At 42.3% G+C, this 13,194-nt stretch overlaps 1 protein-coding gene across 9 annotated transcripts in view; it reads right to left on the bottom strand.

The window, feature by feature from the left end:
* The window catches only part of PATJ (PATJ crumbs cell polarity complex component), a 445,385-nt gene that overhangs the window by 214,126 nt on the left and 218,065 nt on the right, over window positions 1-13,194 (bottom strand). For all 9 annotated transcript variants that reach the window (XM_062191443.1, XM_062191441.1, XM_062191445.1 and 6 more), the window contains one exon: window positions 1,772-1,871. In XM_062191443.1, the coding sequence (XP_062047427.1) occupies window positions 1,772-1,871 (100 nt within the window). The remainder of the gene's footprint in view (window positions 1-1,771; window positions 1,872-13,194) is intronic.

Genomic DNA, 13,194 nt, shown 5'->3' with positions numbered 1-13,194 from the left:
TACTGCTCTAGTCTAGGGGAAGATAGCTAAAAAAAAAAAGTGGAGAGAGCGCAATCTCAGGGAAGAGTTAGGAAAAAAAAATGGCAGAGGAAACTCCACACAAATTAGAGGGACACTGCGGCCCTACTTGGAGGGTACGGACATGCCTAACTCAGGACCCCAGGAGCCAAGGGCCTCAGCACAAGTTTTATAGTGAGGTGATACTGGATTGCAGCAGTCCAAGCCACTAGTGATAAAGATGAGGGAAGAGCCTGGCTTGATTCTGGCTTGGAGCCCTGTGGGAGACAGTATACCTGCCAACCTAGAAGGAATACAATAGGCAGCTGGTTTCTCTCCATGAGCATCTGGCACTAGCAGCCTATAACAAGTGGAGAGAGAGTGGGCACCATTTCGGACATACAAACAGCTGCACCAGCTCGTGTCTGCATGCCCAGCAATCCGCCGAGAGGAGACAACTGAGTCTGGCTGGGAGCCTTGAGCTTGTGACTGTGAAAACACTGTAGCTGGAGGGAGGGTGCAGGGTACAGCTGGTTCTTTGGGCAGTCACAGTCGGAGGCTCCACATGCTCAGGGATCCTTGATTCCTTGGTGAGAGTCATTGCTGTGGGATCCACGTTCACACTGAGGACTGTACAGATCCTTTGTGTGGTTCTTGTGGCAGCATGGATGAAAAATGTACCCACTGGGGCTAGCACCAAGGAATTGGTCTCCTTTGAGGAGAGGAGGTGAAAGTGAGACTGCAACAACAGAGCAGAAGAAACCTCCCCTCAGATTAAAAAAAAAAAAAAAAAAAAAAAGATTTACCACGCTGAACTTGGTTGTCAACTTGGACACTCCCCTCACCCTGGAGCACTGAACAGAGCTCCCTGACCACATGCAGCACAATCCTCTTGGTAATCACTAAAAGAGCAAACACTTCACTAAGCCACTAGGCCTTTTTGCATTATTTCAATTCCTACTCAACCCTATGAAGTCAGTACCACTATTACCTCCTTTTCAGAGAAGTGGGTGTACCCAAGCTCACATTTTAGGAAGCATTGGAGCCAGAATTTTCACACACAAACACACACACGTATGTACTTAAATATTTTACATACCATAAAATTCATTCAATTACAATGTAGTATGTCAGTGGTTTCTGTATAGTCACTAATTGTACAATCATCACCACTATCTAATTTTTATCTAATTTTAGAACATTTTCATCATTCTCACAAGAAATTCCATACAAATTAGTAACCAAGTCTAACTATACATACAGTACAGGAATTAAACAAAGGCAAAATTTTCAAAATCTCTATTAAAATATATTAATGTAATTTGACTCAGCGAATACCAATGGAAATCATGGAATGAATTCCAAAGGATAAAATGTGACTTGGTAGGACTTCTGTAGTTTCGCATCAGCAGCATCAGCATCACTTTCAGAAAGGTAGCTAATCAAGAGCTGTCATCTACAACCAACTCCTATCACTATGAGTCAAACTCCAGTTCCAAGGAGTTAGCATTTTTGTAATCACAACCAAATAGGAAAATTAGGTGAAAACACAGGTAAATGGAATACAACACAGCTTATTTGGTATTCCCTCTAACAATGTCAAAGAGAACAGTTTAGGAAAGGGAGCTACAGAAGCTCCAGAGGTACAATTTTTTTAGCAGACGTTCGTACATATCTTAAATAACCCATAGCCCTGGAGTCAATGATGTACAACAGTCATTAAAGCACAGTTGAATAAATTCTGCATCCACCCTGAACAATGAACGGGACTCACCGTCAGTAAATGCATGTTCTCCTTCACTCTCCTCGCTGTCCTCAGATGGAGCGCTATAGGGAGGAGGCAGTTTCATTGGAGGCGGAGCAGTTCCTTGTCTCTGAAAACGCACAATTTGAAAGAAGGATTAATTATTTTGTATAATTTTCCAACAGCAAAAATAATCTGGAAATATTTTGAGTGTATCCAACTTCAGTCATATCACAAAGAATGTAAAACAAATACAGCTTGTTTTTATATGCTTAAGTTATTATATAAGTGGCTGTCCTATAAACACGCCAATATAGAAAATAGAAATTCAAAGGCAAAAGCTTCAAGAGCCCTGACCAGCCTAGAAAAATGCATTTCTTTTCCCAGGGAGAAAGCCAATTATGTATACTGACTTTATATTATGGTGCTTTAATTTGCTATTATTAACTAAATAATTCAGATCAAAAGCATTTCTAAAATAAAGTTAGTAATAAAACCTGTTCAATGTATTAATTCTACAATTTTTTCTTTGATTATAGAAGTTAGATTCTACTCCAAAAAACACTAGAAATACCAATGCTTTCCAACTACAAAGGTATTAATTTTAATTAGTAGATGATCAACATACATTTCAATGTTTTAAAGAGAAATATTTAAAATGAGCAATTCTTTCTGCATAAGTATGCTTTTAATTTATATATCAAATGATCTAGCACATCAATATTTGGTTCATATAGACAATTAAAGAGAACTCTGATCAGATTACCTTTGCAGAATAGAGACAATTTCTTGAATGTCAGAAAAAATAAAACATGCCAAACTTTACAGATTCAAGCCGTTAAAAAGAAGAGGAGCCGAAAGACCCAAGCAGTCCAGAAATACCAAAATAACTGGATTAAGATTTGCTTTGCTACAGGATTTCGATAAAGTACATTGAATTACGCTTTAGAGGACACTACCACTAATGGCAGGATGCACTTCAATAAGTGGACGATGACTGGTCCATTACAGAAAGTAGGCATGCAATAAATCCCTCCACAGTCAAAAGGCAGACACTCATAATCTACGTAAGATAATATCTAATCAAAGCAGTAACCCCCAAATTACTAAAACCCAAGAGTGATGAAGGAAGAGAAGATGTCAAATACAAAACACTTCTGAAGCAACAAGAGAATATAGCAATGCGGACATGGGAGCTCTTCAAGTCTAAAAGTGAGTGAAATAAAGGAAATCTGGCTGGAAAAAAGGCAAATGACTTTTCAGTAAACCTTTTCCTCCAAAAAGATAAAACTCAGAAAAAAAAGATAGCCAGTTTACAAAAAATACTAGGAGTTACAAATTTCCTTTAATAGAATTTTTCAATATTTATAGGGAAATGGTACAACCAACTTTTTTTTTTTTTAAGATTTCTTTTATTTGAAAATCAGAGTTACAGAGCGAGGTAGAGACAGACAGAGAGGTCTTCCATCCACGGGTTCACTCCCCAGATGGCTGCAATGGCCAGAGCTGAGCTGATCCGAAGCCAGGAGCCAGGAGCTTCTTCCGAGTCTCCCACATGGGTGCAGGGGCCCAATCACTTGGGCCATCTTTTACTGCTTTCCCAGGCCATAGCAGAGAGCTGGATTGGAAGAGGAGCAGCTGGGAATAAAACCAGCGCCTGTATGGGATGTCGGCACTTCAGGCCAGGACTTTAACCCGCTGCACCACAGTGCTAGCCCCAAAACCAACTTTTTCTTTCTTTTTTTTTTTTTTTTATAGGCAGAGTGGACAGTAGAGAGAGAGACAGAGAGAAAGGTCTTCCTTTTTGCCGTTGGTTCACCCTCCAATGGCCGCCACAGTAGGCGCGCTGCAGCCGGCGCACCTCACTGATCCGATGGCAGGAGCCAGGTGCTTCTCCTGGTCTCCCATGGGGTGCAGGGTCCAAGAACTTGAGCCATCCTCCACTGTACTCCCTGGCCACAGCAGAGAGCTGGCCTGGAAGAGGGGCAACTGGGATAGAATCCGGTGCCCTAACCGGGACCAGAACCCGGTGTGCCGGCGCCGCAAGGCGGAGGATTAGCCTATTGAGCCGTGGTGCCGGCTCCAAAACCAACTTTCTAAATTAGCTTCTACCAATTCTCTTGAAAACATTACAGGATGAACATGTCCTGGTCTCTTGACTCTGCCTGTAGGTTGCCAGTTACCTAAGGAATCTTCCTGCTGCATACAGCAGAAGAGTAGGGCAGGGCCAGGCTCTCCCTGTGGCAAAGCAGCCTGAAGCAGGGTGTATCCTGTTATCTGTTATCCCTCAGTGTCCCTCTGTGATTGGTTCCAGGAACCCTGAAGATGCTCAAACTGGTGGCTGCTCAAGTCTAGAATTTAAAGCAGCACAGTATTTGCATATAACCAATATCCATCCTCCTTTATCCTTTAACCCATACCTAGATTAGCTATCACATCTTAAATCATGTAAATGGTATGTAAATAGTTATACAGTATTGTTTAGGGAACAATGAAAAGAAAAAAGCCTGTACATACATGTTTGATACAGATGCAAATTTAAAAACATATTTTCAATCTTCACTTGGTCAAATGTCAGAACCTGGAACCCATGACTGTATGACTAGGCCAGGCGATTGACTGAGAGTTGACAACAGGACAGATCCTGGTACTCTCAGCTCAGACACAGTCCCCAGCACAAAGCTATCCCTTAAACTATCAGCTGAATGACTAAACAACTGATTGTCACTCATGTTGCTTAGGTCCCTCATACATATATGAAGTTTTAAAAAATGGCATTTATACAAATGCTTCTTATTTGATAGCACTGGATATAAACTTTGTCTGGTAGTGATGCAAATGATAACTCCAAAGGGTATAGCTTTATTGCCCTGCAAGATATTAGCCAGTTTTTTTTCAATCTAAATTTGAATCTTAAGCATTTTTTCATTCTTTTTTTTTTTAAGATTTTTTTTTATTTGAAAGAGTTGCAGAGAGAAGTAGAGACAGAGAGAGGTCTTCCATCTGCTGGTTCACTCCCCATATGGCCACAAGGGCCAGAGCTGCACCGATTCAAAGCCAGGAGCCAGGAGCTTCTTCCAGGTCTCCCTCGTGGGTGCAGGGGCCCGAGGACTTGGGCCATCTTCCACTGCTATCCCAAGCCATAACAGAGAGCTGGATCGGAAGAGGAGCAGCTGGGACTAGAACCGGCACCCATATAGGATGCTGGTGCTGCAGGCCAGGGCTTTAACCTGCTGCACCACAGTGCCGGCTCCAAGCATTTTTTCTTTCAACAATTATAAATACTTCACCCTCTCCAATTCTTTCCAATTGAGGTTTACATCGTTTTGATTCCCTTGTTAATGAGCTAAAAAGATACCAGGCATCTGCATGTTTTGCATAATTTGGTTAGTCATGTTTTTACTTTTTCTTCAAACATCCTTTGATACATTCAGAGGTATTTAAGTAGACTCACCTTCCATAACCAATTAGACTGAGGCCTCAGATCTGCTGTTGGAAGCGCACTGACAGGAGATCTTGGCTCTCACAGTATATTCCAAGTAGTAACACAACCTTACCTCTTTGATGGTTCACTATTTATTATCATCTCCAATTCTTTGTTTTTGTCTCTGGTAGGTCAAGTTTGGTTCTTTTTTTTAAAGATTTTTATTTATTTGAAAGTCTGAGTTACACAGAAAGAGGAGAGGCAGAGAGAGAAAGAGAGAGAGAAAGAGAGAGGGAGGGAGAGAGGTCTTCCATCCACTGGTTCACTCCCCAACTGGCTGCAACGGCCGGAGCTGTGCCGATCTGAAGCCAGCAGGCAGGAACTTCTTCCAGGTCTCCCATGTGAGTTCAGGGGCCCAAGGACTTGAGCCATCTTCTACTGCTTTCCCAGGCCACAACAGAGAGCTGGATTGGAAGTGGAGCAGTCGGGTCTCAAACCGGCACCCATATGGGATGCCAGCGCTTAGGCCAGGGCGTTAACCTGCTGCACCACAGCCCTGTCCCTAAGTTTGGTTCCAATATGTCCTTGGGCTAAGTTATTCCCCATTAGTAGTAGTAATAAATGGAGTTTGATGTTTTGGCGTTCATGATGTTACTGGAATGATGAGGATCTATTCTCTATTGGCTGAAAGGCACCAGAGAATATGTGTGCTACTCTTTTACTTGTTTGTATTTTTTAACAACAGTATGCTTTGCCCTCACTAGAATGGACAGCTTTTTGAATTTTAAAATTTCTAGGTCTATGTTTGACATGACTATAATGTAGGACAGAAGCTTACAACCCTTGTTCATTTTGAGTATAAAATATTTTCTACCTTCAAAGTACATTAATAAATCAAATATAAATCTCTTAAATGATCTCTTTTTAACTGGTCTACAGAGACTATTAAGCATTATTTAAACCTAATATTCCCAGAAAACCGTAAAGCTAAACTTTTGTTGTCAGCCAGACTTTTTAATAAAAAAAATTGCCTTTTCATAGAAATGACTTCAGGAGTATTTTTATGCCAGCATCCAGGATGAGCAGTGAGGCATAATGGGCTAAGCTGCTGCATGGTACACCTATACTCCAAGTCAGAGTGCTGGGGTCCCACCTCTGCTCCCAGTCCAGCTTCCTAATGTAATTGGGAGGCAGCAAGTGATGGCCTAAGTACTTGGCTCCCTGCCACCAACATGTGAGACCCAGATGCAGTTCTGGCTCTGGGCTTTAGCATGTCCTAGCCCTGGCTGTTTTGGACATTTGAGAAGTGAACCAGCAATAAAGGATCTGTCTCTTTCACTTTCTTTGATGCTCTGCCTTTAAAAAGATAAATGAATAAATAAATACCAACCAGATTCACCTTACCAAAATGATTTGAAAATTTAAATCTAGAGGGGCCGGCGCTGTGGTGCATTGGGTTAAATCCCTGGCCTGAAGCACCAGTATCCTATATGGGTGCTGATTCTAGTCCTAGCTGCTCCTCTTCCGATCCAGCTCTCTGCTATGGCCTGGAATAAAGTAGAAGATGGTCCAAGTGCTTGGGCCCTTGCACCCATGTGGGAGACCCAGAAGAAGCTCCTGGCTTCTGGCTTCGGATCACCTCAGCTCCGGCCATTGCAGCCATCTGGGGAGTGAACCAGTGGATGGAAGACCTCTCTCTCTGTCTCTCCTCTCTCTGTGTGAGTCTTTCAAATAAATAAATCTTTAAAAAATAATAATAAAGATATTTTTTTGACAGGCAGAGTGGACAGTAGAGGGAGACAGAGAGAAAGGTCTTCCTTTTTGCCGTTGGTTCACCCTCCAATGGCCGCCGCACCGTGCCATTCCGATGGCAGGAGCCAGGTGCTTCTCCTTGTCTCCCATGGGGTGCAGGGCCCAGGAACTTGGGCCATCCTCCACTGCACTCCCTGGCCACAGCAGAGAGCTGGTCTGGAAGAGGGGCAACCGGGACAGGATCGGTGCCCTGACTGGGACTAGAACCTGGTGTGCCGGCGCTGCAAGGCGGAGGATTAGCCTGTTAAGCCACAGCGCCGGCTAATAAATAGATATTTTAAAAAAAGAAAATTTAAATCTAGAAACAGTTGCATTTTCTCCCCAATACCCATGATCTTATTGGTGTGGAATATAAAACGAAAAAATATGTAACATTATAAAAACATCATGGCAAATGTTGTGGTACAGCAGGTTGAGCCTGCAATGCCAGCATTCCATATGGGCACTGATTTGAGTCCTAGCTACTCTGCTTCAGATCCAGCTCTCTGCTAATGCATACAGGGAAGCAGTGGAAGATCATCTAAGTACTTGGGCTTCTGCCACCTACGTGGGAGACAGGAATGGATTTCGAAGCTCTTGGCTTCAGCCTGGTCCAGTCCCAGCCATTGTAGCCACTGAGGGAACAAACCAGCAGATGGAAGCTCTCTCTGTAACTCTGCCTTTCAAATAAACAAATAAATCTTTAAAAAAAAAAAAAAACACATACATGGGGCCAGTGCTATGGCGTAGCAGGTAAAGACACTGCCTGTAGTGCCAGCATCGCATATGGGTGGCAGTTCAAGTCCTGGCTGCTCCACTTCTGATCTAGGTCTCTGCTATAGCCTGGGAAAGCAGTAAAGGATAGCTCAAGTCCTTGGGCCCCTGCACCTGCATGAGAGACCTGCGAGAAGCTTCTTGCTCCTGGCTTCAGATCAGTGCAGCTCTAACCATTGTGGCCATCTGAATGAACCAGCAGATAGAAGACCACTCTCTCTTTCTCTGTCTCTGCTTCTGCCTCTCTGTAACTCCGCCTTTCAAATAAATATATAAATCTAAACATACATACACACACACAAAGACTATGAAAACATTCACACAATGCCGTATGATACCCACCTTACTATATGCTATGAACATATACATATATAGAGTTTGAATACATATATATATGAATGTTACAAACATTTACATGTTAACCTTAGCCAATTCTAAGGCATAGCACTAGGTGGAATATTGCTGGAGGAATGCTGCATTACTTGCTGCTATTTAGAATAATCACAGAGCATTCAAATTGAGTGATACCAGGAGATTCATGAGAGAGAATTTAGATCTTTATAAAATGCAGTCAGAAGCTTCCTCTGAATCCGAGGGTCTGGCACATCCAGCTTTTTCATTTAGAATAGATGCACATCTTAACATAAATCTTATTGAAGTATAATTTACATATAACAACACTTAATTATGTTAAGCACAGATGGTCCCTGACTTGAGATGGGTTAACTTATAGCTTTGCAACTGTTGATGGTATGAAAGTCATACACATTCAGCAGCAACCATACTTTGAGTTTTGGTATTACGGGGCTCCTACAAGTGTTGTGTGGTATGATGCTCTCTCTGGTGATGCTGGATAGCAGCAACAGGGAGCGCAGTGCCCAGCCAGCCCTAGGATCAGGAAGCAGAAACAACTGACACTATAAGGTGGGCAGTGTCAGCAAGCTAGGAAGCTTCAGTGGTTGGGTGTACTCAAATGTATTTTCAACTTAGACAATTTTAGATTACACTGGGCATGTTGGAATTAAAACTCCACTGTCAACTGAGGAGTGTTTGTATAAATCTGGAAGAGATACATTTTTATAAGTTTCAAGACTGTATTTTTAGGGACTATTACTGTTGAGTGGAAGACAATCTTTTTACCAGATAATATTTGAAAAGAAAATGAAAGTAACAGTAGAGAGTCCTCTACTGTCTCTCTAGTAACAATTTTCCCAGTGTGAAGATGCCCACAACCCACTGAAGGAACAAAACGCATAAAATAACAACGAAGGAAAATTTGGAAGGAAAATACCAGAGCTGCGAGGAACCTAGATATGCAGTTAATGTTAGTATTTCTCTGCACCTTCATCGCCTGTCCTTTCACAATTTATATTACACAAGACCAGTCAGGAAATGCTGCCTGGGGCAAAATCTGCTAATTAATTTTTTTAAGTTAGTTTTTTATTTTTTAATTTTATTTACTTGAAAGGCAAAGTGACAGGGCTCAGAGAGGGGAGGAGGGAATAAACAAGGAGGGAGGGAAGGAGGGAGAGAAACAGAGAGTGTGTCCATCTGCTGGCTCACTCCCCAAATGGCCACAAGAGCCAAGGCTGGGCCAGGATGAACTCAGGAGCCTGAACTCCATCCCGGTCTTCCATGTGTAGCACGGCCTCAAGCGCTTGGCAGCTGGGACTTGGAACCAGCACTTGGATATGGGATCGCAGGCATTGCAAACAGAGGCTTAACCCACTGCTGCATAATACTTGTCCCTCTTTTTTTTTTTTTTTTTTTTCAATCTGAGTGATCTCAAGCCAAAATTTCTATTTCTTTTTTTTTTTTTAACTTTTATTTAATGAATATAAATTTCCAGTATACAGCTTATGGATTACAATGGCTTCCCCTTCCCATAATTTCTCTCCCACCCGCAACCATCCCCTCTCCCGCTCCCTCTCCCTTTCCATTCACATCAAGATTCATTTTCAATTCTATTTATATACAGAAGATCAATTTAGTATAAATACTTCAACAGTTTGCATCCACATAGAAACACAAAGTGAAACATATTGTTTGAGTACTAGTTATAGCATTAAATCAAAATGTGCAGTACATTAAGGACAGAGATCCCACATCAGGAGCAAGCGCACAGTGGCTCCTGTTGTTGACCCAACAAATTGACACTCTAGTTTATGGCGCCAGTAACCACCCTAGGCTGTCGTCATGAGTTGCCAAGGCTATGGAAGCCTTCCAAGTTCCCTGACTCTGATCATATTTAGACAAGATCATAAAAGACAGGTTGAGGATAGTAACCAATGATCCTAAGAGTGGCATTTACCAGGTTTGAACAATTATACAGCATTAAGTGGGGAAGAGGACCATCAGTACACACAGGTTGGGAGTAGAGCCATTGGTGGTAGAGTAGAGGTTATGATTACAAAGGAATGAGGCCCAAGTGCACTAGACAGGGTCTAGAACAAAGGACAGAGTCATTATTAGAGGAGCTAAGAAAGGTGCTGTCTAAGCTACAAGTAATTTTTCTGATTGAGAGGCAAATAGAACCTGATAGAAGGGGCTTGATAATAATCTGGTGGGCTTTAGGCCTTGTAAGTTAAGAGGCCCAGACCTATCTATCTCTTCACATGGGGTATATCCTAAGGGAGGTGTGAACCTCCTAGGGGAAGGCACTCTGTTGACTTTCATTACTTGGCTGGCCTGGGAGGAGAGCTGGCCAGGTAAAGGCAGGGGGCATCTCTAACAAGAAATTTACAGTTCTGCCTGCAATGTTGCTGACCCTACTTGGCTGTCCCCTCAACTGCAGTGGTCACTTTGGAAATTGGGCTGAGTGAAGGGCTTTTCAGCTTGGAGCCAATAAGATCTGTGGCTCTGACCTGGGCATCCTTCGATTCCAGGGCAGGTCCATTTCCAGTGATCCAACTCTTGGCAGAGCTGCCAGGGCTCTTCACAAGCTGACTTCTGCTGAAGCCCAGGCTTACCACATTGAAAGCCACTGCAGTGGACTGGCCTGTTGGGTCTCCTTGAGGGCAGATCACTGTACAGATCAGCCATTAATAGGCCTGCCACCCATTGCTTCTGATGCCTAGCTTTCTTTTCCTCCTGGTTTGTGTTAAAGCAGACCAGAGGATGCAAGTCAAGGGAGTGCCCGTGTCCCATCTCTAATCTTTGGTGGCCTGAACTACAAGTCTATAGTCACAGGCATGTTCTGTAGTAGTTTTTCTAAGGTAGACAATGCCCATGAGGAAAATTATATTCTCACTTTAAAACTTTCTTTCCCTTTGGTCTGAAAGGGAGGTTTTTTTTTCTACTTACTGTATACTTCGCTGATGGCGATGTGAATCTAGCTATGAGATTATAGACCTCTGTTAGAAGTGAGTTTCATGTTATTTTTATTGCCCCCTTTTTGACTGCTTGGAATTCTACAGAACATTGCTTTTGTATTAAAGAAAGAAGAATGGTAATAATTTTTAAGAGGTCAGTTATCATCTGGCTTTGGAAAGGCTGTGAACTCAAGGCACATTTATACTATCAGGCTAATTACACTTTTGTTCATTTCACTACCTGTTGCTCTCATCCTTGCGGCTCTGAGGGTGAGGGTGTTCTTTCATTATAGAGTGTAGGATACTGTTTGGCACTTAACATTAATTTCTGAGAAAAGTAATAGCATAAAGAACAGCCTAAAACATTAAAATGCCATCCTGTAAAGGAGATGCAGGTTCTGACGCAGGTTCTTCCACTGCACTGCTGAGAGGCCCCTTGTTTTTCTCTGCAACAAAGAACTCGGATGAATAGACACACATTGACTTTTGGCATTGCTGGGTTCCTATTGGATTTTCACTGAATGAAAATATCCTTGCTATGTACTGAAATTTAACTTGGTTCAACAGAGTAGGCCAAAGTTGTTCACAATTATCCATTTATCTTTTCCCTGCCTGATACCTTGTGTGGAATTTTCCCAAAATGATGGAATTATCTGTGTTCCTAGAAGAGATGAAATGAGTAGCCAGTTTATTCATCTTTGTGGTGTTTACTATCTGTGTTCCCACAGGCTAATACCTTGTCTGCTTCCTTTTGATGTTCTATCCCCACATTGTTGTACAGCAACTGGCTCACTATAGGTTTCCTACAAACACCAGATAAAGATTCAGGTCTTTGAATCAACATATGAATCAACAACAAAGTTCCAGCAATGTGCTAAACTAAATATTCTGAGAAATCCCTCTTAGCCACAGACACATGACAGATTAAATTTTTAAAAATGTTTTGGAACATGAGACTTAGGCTAGAAACAACTATAAATCCCAGGTTAGGAGGTCTGTCTAGCAGAGGACTAAACATGGCCCTTGCCACAAAGGCATCCGTCAATCCTTGGTGACCTAAAACCAGAGATTTTGATTTGCTTTGCTTTTAGGATTTTTTTTCTCATTCAACAAACATGTATGGTGACAGGCAACGTCGTGGGCCATGGGATGAAGTAATAATGAGAAACACGAGGTCCCTGCTCTCTTGGAGTTCATATACCAGTCCTTCCAGGTGTTCCATGTTGTGGGCCTACGTAACTTTTCTACAGATTGCTCTAATGTGGTAGCTGCTGAAATCCCATCTTGGTTGTCTTGCTCACAACTAGGCTGCATGGTCCAGGAAGGCAGGGGATTTTTTTGTCTTTAACATCTTTTAGTGATATGTTGGGATAAAACTGTCATATAAATAACTGCATACGTTTTAAAGTGTACAGTATGAATGTATCGGCACAGACATCGAACACAACTATAACCCCTAAAGTTTCTTCATGCCTCTTTTTGATCTCTCTTTCCCATCTCTTCTCCTGGCATCCTATTCCCAAGGAACTATTGATCTGTCTTCTGTCACTACAGATTGTATTTTACAGGCCTCTATTTAACTATTATCATACAAGGTCTACTCATTTTTCTCCAGTGAGAGCTAGGGATTTAATGAGTCCCAAGTGCCCCCTTGAGGTTAAGCAAGATGGGAAGATGGGCTAAAGATAGTATCTTCCCAAATTCCCATCCCTGAAAATAAAACCAGCATCTCTTAAAAGTTGAGAAACAATACGGCAAGTAATTACCAGCAGTTTACCACTAACTAATACTTCTGCAAGCAGCAACCACAACATTCTGTGTTTATTAGCAATAGATATAGGCTGGCACTGTGGTGTAGCAGATAAAGCAGCCGCCTACAGTGCCAGCATCCCATATGGGTGCTGGTTAGAGTCCCGGCTGATCCTCTTCCGATCCAGCTCTCTGCTATGGCCTGGAAAAGCAGTAGAAGATGGCCCAAGTCCTTGGGCCCCTGTACCCACGTGGGAGACCTGGAAGAAACTCCTGGCTTCAGATTGGCATAGCTTTGGCCATTGTGGTCATCTAGGGAGTGAACCAGTGGATGGAAGACCTCTCTCTCTCCCTCTCTTTCTCTTTCTGTGTAACTCTGACCTTCAAATAAATAAATAAATCTT

This window comes from Lepus europaeus, chromosome 5 (assembly GCF_033115175.1).
Source record: "Lepus europaeus isolate LE1 chromosome 5, mLepTim1.pri, whole genome shotgun sequence".
NCBI classification, from domain to species: Eukaryota; Metazoa; Chordata; class Mammalia; order Lagomorpha; family Leporidae; genus Lepus; species Lepus europaeus.
Note: the sequence above shows the minus strand (reverse complement) of the source record. Positions and strands in the feature narration are given on the sequence as shown.